Source organism: Chenopodium album, chromosome 10 (assembly GCF_948465745.1).
Source record: "Chenopodium album chromosome 10, dcCheAlbu1.1, whole genome shotgun sequence".
In the NCBI taxonomy this organism is placed as follows: Eukaryota; Viridiplantae; Streptophyta; class Magnoliopsida; order Caryophyllales; family Amaranthaceae; genus Chenopodium; species Chenopodium album.
The window spans coordinates 8,650,678-8,657,813 of NC_137843.1; the positions used below are offsets into that span (position 1 = coordinate 8,650,678).

A 7,136-nucleotide genomic window follows, 5' to 3' on the forward strand; every position below is an offset into this window, starting at 1 on the left:
TTTTTTATTATGCCAAAACCATAGTTAATTTTATGTTACAGAGTTGAATTTCATAATCTTACTTAACCCTTTCTCTTTCTTCCAAAGCCGTGTATTAAGGGAATATCGAGTCAACAAATCTTGAAAGATCTGAAGAGCTTCACCTTTTCAAAATCTACCGGTTAATAATTTGGAGTAACGGACCAAATAATGTTGGTGTATACTCAATATGAGATGTCATATACTCATATGTTTAATATTGAGTAATTAATAACATCTCATATAAATAATAATTTTAACAGTCATAAATATATTTAATAATCCATAAACGACATCTCATATTGAGTTATTGGATTTGTGGCGACTTCATAATTTAACCTTCCTAATTACACATGGAGAAGTAGAACAATAAACACTAGAGAGTTGGTGTATATTTATATACAACAATAAAAGCTACTCGTAAATCATTTCAAGCCCACAAAATGTCACCCTACTTCCCATTAAAGCTAAATCACGACAACTTAATTTAACGATTGACAAGCAATAACCACTATATATCACTATACAATACGGAGCACTTTGTATATTGAATACTGCAAACAATAATGGTCGAAAATACTCTAAATTCTTGATGTATATTTTTTTTTTCATTTCCAACAAATTTTAGAATTCATTCTTACAAAAAATAAAAAAAATAAAAATAAAAAAACTAAGGGTTCATTTGGCATCGCTGTGGTTTTCTGTATTTTGGCTTTTTGTTTTTCAAAATAATGTGATATATGTCATATAATGAATAAAAAATTAGTTAAACTTGTTAAAGTCATGATAATTTTGAAAACTGACAACAAAAAAGTGAAAACTCCTTTTTCTTGTTTCCCGTTTTTGGTTTTTTGTTTTCAAAAAAACAGAAAATTGAAAACAAAAAATAATGCCAAACACACTCTAAATTCAACAATTGGGTTTTTTCTTTTTCTTACAAAAAACCAAGTTTTTTTAAATTTTTTTTTTAAATTTCATGATCATATAAAATTCCACTACTTATCTTTTTCATTTCATTTCTTCCTAATTTTCTTGCCCTTTTTTAATTTTTGGTTGCTAAATCCGAAGAGTCCACAGCTTTTCTTTCTCTCCCCCAATCTCTCTCTGATTTTCTCTCTCTGATTTTACCCTAAAAATACCCACCCCCCTTACCCCCTCACTCATGTTCATTTCCTACATAAACCTCCTCACTTTCTCTCTCTTCCTTCACTCTTCCTCTTCTTCTCTTCGCTCCCTTCTTTCTCTCTCTAAAACCCCACCATACCCTTTCTTTCTCTCCCTACAAAAGCTTCGATCTTTCCCCAAATCAATGGCCGCCATTGTTGCTTTCTTCCCATGAATAACTCTAACTTGATCAAAACTCAATCTGGGTTATCACCAAAACTCTCTGTTTTTAGAGTTTTTATCATCATCATCATCTAAAAATGGCCGACATTTTTCTGTGTGATGAGAGTAAAGATTTCTTCTTTGATGATGATCTTGATGATTCTTCTTGTGGGCCCATTGATTTCGATCATCAATCCTCAGAAATCTTCATCAACCATCATCATCATCATCATCATCGTCAACTCAGTAAATCTCAGCCGTTGATTGTTTCCCCTGAAGAACAGAGTATCGATGATGATGAAGCTTTTGCTTCCATGGTGGAAAGAGAAAGTTGCTACTTTCCCAGAGAAGATTATCTCTTCAGATTCCGATTTGGGGATTTGAACTTTGCTGCTCGAACCGACGCTTTTGACTGGATTTTTAAGGTTTCATTTTTTCCAGATTTTTTTTCTAATTTTTTCAGATTTTTTGATAAAAATTGGGATATATTTGATTGGATATTGATTTTTCTAAAGATGGGTTTTTCTGGGTTTTATTAATTTTTTTATATATAAATTAATTAAAATTGTAAAAGTTTTGATTTTTAATTTCTAATTTTGTGCAGGCGCATTCTTACTACAGTTTTGGACCATTGAGTTTTTGCTTAGCTGTGAATTATTTGGACAGATTCTTATCAACAAGAGAATTACCTGTGAGTTTACTCTTACTCAATCCAAATAAATGAAAAAGATTACACATTTATTTCTTTTTAATTTTAATTTGTTGGATTATAAAGTGATGATCTTTAATTCATGTTTTATTATTGTAATGATTATGTAAATAATTAATAACATATGATCATGTCTTATAATTATTACTAGAGTGGTAAAGCATGGGCAGTGCAATTACTAGCTGTGGCCTGTTTATCAATTGCAGCCAAATTAGAAGAAACTAGTGTTCCTCAATCTGTAGAATTTCAGGTAATTAATCCTTAGTTAACCTTAATTTATTTCTTATTATGCCAATTTTTACAGATAAATAAAAAAAATTAATTTTTATTTAAAATTTTTTGGGGCAGGTTGAAGATCCAAAATTTGTGTTTGAAGCAAAAACAATAAAAAGAATGGAGCTAATGGTGTTGGATACATTAAACTGGAAAATGAATGCTGTGACACCATGTTCTTTCATAGATTATTCACTCAAGAAATTATGTGATTATCATAATGATAATTTTTATCTGTCTTCTTCTAGTAATGTGGTGAATAGATCAATGCAGCTCATTTCTAGCATTATTAGAGGTATTAATCCAATACTACTAATACATTGGTTTATTGATGATATTTTCTATAACATAAAGTTTGTATTTTTATATATGAATTGGTTCAATTTTAAGAATTTATACTGTTGTATCCAATGTATTTATGTATGATAAATGGTTGTGAAAATTAAATACAGGTATTGACTTCTTGGAATTCAAGCCTTCAGAGATTGCAGCAGCTGTTGCCATTTCTGTTACTGCTGAAATCCAATCTTTGGATATTGACAAGGCTTGTTCTTGTTTCATTCATTTGGACAAGGTAAAAATAATTCAAGTTTATACATTCAACCATACGTTGCAAATCCTTGTAATTAATGCCCGTAAATTAACCTCGTTGATCATTGGTTTGCCTAGGTGACGGATAATTTACTCCGTCTATCATTCGGACACTAGGTGTCGAAAATTGAACTTAATCCGTCATTCGGCCACCTATGTGTCTAAAATAAACTTTGTGGTCACCAATGTGGTCTAAAAATAAACTTGGTGTATCATCGGATGTAACCCTATGTGATGGAAAATTGAATTCGTGTATTGGTAGGACAATGTGACAACTAATTGAGATGGTGTCGTGTTTGATGATGTGCAGGGAAGGGTGAAACGGTGTGTGGATATGATCAAGGAAAACGCGGTGAATAACCGGAATGGGAATGTAGGGGTGGTGGTGGTGCCTCAAAGTCCAATTGGGGTGTTGGAAGCAGGATGTTTTAGCTATAAAAGTGATGAATTAACAACATCAACAACTACAACTACGGTTGTTGCTGTTGGGTCATGTGCAAATTCTTCTCAAATTACTGGAATTAAAAGGAAAAAATTAGACACATCATCATCATCACCTAAGTTGGACTCTTAATCATCATCATAATCTGATTTTGGGGATAATTTTTTATATTTTAAAATTATTTTTTAGAAATTTATGACAATTTTTGGTTTGTGCATCAGTTTTTGGTTGAATGAGAGCTTTGGTGTGGTCCTTTAGAGGTGCCCCCCCCCCCCTAAAATAAAACATAGATACAAAGGCCCATCTACAAAGCCCACATACCAAATGAGACACAAACAAAGTTAGAGAGAGAAAGAGTGTACTTTTTAGAGAGAGAAAGACTGATGCAATTTGCTAATCAAAGTTTTGAAACTCAGAAATTGAAGTGGATTCATGCAAGAGACATGGTGATGAACTGATGATGATGAACATGGTAAAAAAAAGGTTACTGCTTGGAAATACAGATGTTATGTTATTTTTTGTTGTGGAGTACCTCAATGAGGTAAAAAAAAATGAGGGAGGTGGAAAAAGATTATGATCAAGAGGGAAATTCTTTTTTTTTTTTTTACTTTTTTTTTTCTTTTATTTATTAATTGGGGGCATAGAGTAGTAGATATCAATCAATTCTCTTTTGGAAAGAAATTAGAAAGAAAGACAAAAACAGTGAATCACAAGAGGAAGTGCCTTTTTATTGGTATATATAATTATAGTCAATATTTTTCCCTCCCAAAAAAAATTGTAGTTATTGTAGTCAAAATTCTAAATTATTCATATTCCCTTGAATATCTTCCCTTTCCTTTTGTTAATTCACCCTTTCTATATTTTAACAATGTATGGTGAACTTTGATCAAAAGTAATGAAATATAATCAAGACTCCATTTTTTTTCCCTTTCAATAAATGGGGTGGAGTCGTTTTTGTATTGAGTTTTAACTCTTTTATTGCATTTTGTTATTGTATTTTAGTGCTAATCTATCGATATGAAATAAAAAAATTGCACTTAATCATTAGTCAATGTATTTTACCTACTCGCCTTGTGAGCTATGCCCCGATAGAAGAGTTGTCATTACTTTTTCAAGATTACGGAGTAACTATTTACCAATGTTGAATCGAATCTGAAATATAAAGAATATATTAATTTACTCTGTAAATCTGTTATCACATTGTTTAATGATTATAATTATCAATGGTAAATGTTATGGAGTTTGTACTAATGGTATGTTTTAACCCAATCTACTACCTCCGTTAAATATTATTTGCAATTTTGTGGTATTATTTATAAGATATAAAATATTTCAAAGTTGCACATAACATTTAAAGGAGATAATATTTTATTTAACTCCGAACAAAAGTTCAAACTAACTTGCCACCATGGAGTATTATTGACCTTTGTTAGAAGTTTCATTTGCTGTAACGGCTGTAAACGCATGACACCTGTCACTGGTCGAAAGTTTGAATCAAGTACTTGTACTGGTTTCATGGTTTGTTATTAATGTAGTGGGCTGGGCCCTTGTCAATGCAAAACGGGTCCATACTGGGCTGGGATTATGTAACCTAATAATGGGCTGGGGTGGGTCAAGACCCGTTTAAAGACCTTATACTTTTTTTAGTGGATTTATTAATGTAGATCGAAACATACAGTATTATTTATTTTGTTGGGAAATTTCCATTGGTACACCCGTGGTTTTGACTTTTCCCATTGATACACTCAAAAATTTTTGCCTTTTCATCGGTACACCCATGGTTTAGTCTTTTTCCCAACCGTGACTAACACCGTTAAAAAGTATTTCATTAAGTTAAAATAATTAAGGAAAAGACTATAATACCCCTTTTAAATATCTAATGTCTCGATTTGCGTGTCGAAAATTGTTCAGTTAAAGTTTTGGAAGTCATGTTAGTCCTTAAGGATCCAAACCTCGAAATTAGCAAAAAAAAAAATAACGCAAATGTCTCATGTGCGTGTCAAAAAAGTCTCGGTTTGCGTGCTATTATTTTTTTTGTGATAGTAATTGTTCGATTAATGTTTTAGGGGTCATTTTGATCCTTTAAGGATCTAAATCGAACTCGAAATTGTCAAAAAATTAATGAAAATGTATCGTTTTGCAAGTCATGACAAAACAAAACAAAATTACCATGACGTGCAAAATGAGATATTTTTGTTAGTTTTTTGACAATTTCGAGTTCGATTTAGACCCGTAAAGGGTCAAAATGACTCCTAAAACCCGAACAATTATTATCACAAAAAAGTAATGGCATGCAAATCGAGACTTTTTTGACACGCATATGAGACATTTGCGTTTTTTTTTTGCTAATTTCGAGGTTAATTTGGATCCTTAACGACTAGGACTCCCAAAACTGTAACTGAACAATTTTCGACACGCAAATCGAGACATTAGATGTTTAAAAGGGGTATTATAGTCTTTTCTTTAATTATTTTAACTTAATGAAATACTTTTTAACGGTGTTAGTCACGATTGGGAAAAAGACCAAACCATGGGTGTACCGATGGGAAGGCAAAAATTTTGGAGTGTATCAATGGGAAAAGTCAAAACCACGGGTGTACCAATGGGAATTTCCCTATTTTGTTTGTGTTCTTGAGTTACTCCGTATTTTGTTCTTTTACAAGCGGCTACATGATCTGGCCAGTCGTATAAAAAATGTTTTTTTTTTTTTTTTTTTTTTTTTTTTTTTTTTTTTTTTTTGGTTTTTGTGTTTCATACAATTAGTGATTTATTATACGAATAAAAATTTACTTATAATTTTAACGTTATTGAAAATATCTTTCCAGTTTCAAAATACGGAGTGATATTTTTCTTCAACCTTTTTCCCAATTTAGGTAGTACATACAAATGGATACACGTGCTATAATCCTAATAACACCCTAAGAACTTTTATTAAAGTAAATGATTTGTTAAAATTGTCATGAACCTTACTTACACTTTAAAGACTTTGAGCATGACATCTTATAAAGCCATTACATATACATATCTGTATATGTTGAGATCATTCAGTATCTCTTATTTACTCCCTCTGTTTGTGATCTATAGTTATGCTTAAAAAATTCGCGGGTAAGAAAAAATGTTTTCAGAGTAGATCAATCAGAAATTTTCTATTTTGTTTTTGGACTGGGTAAATATATTAGTAAATAAGAATATTTGCTTTGGAAATACATAAATATTTTGATAAAAGTAAGTAAATAATCTGTATTACGAGTACAATATTATGAGACAAATATTAGGCTAAGGAAAGTGAAGCTAAAATAATGGAAGAAAAACACAATTATAATAGCTCAGGGCATTACGCGTTATTTAAGCAAAAAGAATTTTTATCACCTTTTGACTAGAATCACACTTATCATGCTATGTCTTTTCTTTCTTCATTGAAATTTCTTTTGCCTAATTGAAGGCTATTGAAGCTGATATGTCACGTCAATCGCATATGTCAAGGACAGTGACTTAATCTATGTTTTCTTAAACTTAAATTAAAATAGGATGTTATATTCTGAGTAATTTATTTAAGGTCTAAATTGCTGTTAATTAGTAACAACATATATACATCATTTATAATACTCATCATATACTAATATGTTGTTATTTAGTAACAACATATATACTTTTATAAATTATAATACTCATCATTGACATCATATTTCTATGACGGATGAAGTCTTGATCTACCAGCAAACATCGAAGGCTTGTGTATGAATGTATGATACGTCACAGGTTCAAAATTATAGAGAG

General features: G+C 31.0%; 1 protein-coding gene across 1 annotated transcript; it reads left to right on the plus strand.

The window, feature by feature from the left end:
• The first annotated feature begins 1,160 nt into the window (after positions 1-1,160).
• Positions 1,161-4,322, plus strand: LOC145563426 (cyclin-D4-1-like). The gene is made up of 6 exons (XM_081623876.1): positions 1,161-1,769; positions 1,949-2,035; positions 2,205-2,303; positions 2,402-2,621; positions 2,779-2,900; positions 3,228-4,322. Exons 1-6 carry the CDS (start codon positions 1,443-1,445, stop codon positions 3,489-3,491), a joined length of 1,119 nt encoding a protein of 372 aa, XP_081480002.1. The 5' UTR covers positions 1,161-1,442; the 3' UTR covers positions 3,492-4,322.
• Positions 4,323-7,136: the final 2,814 nt, after the last annotated feature.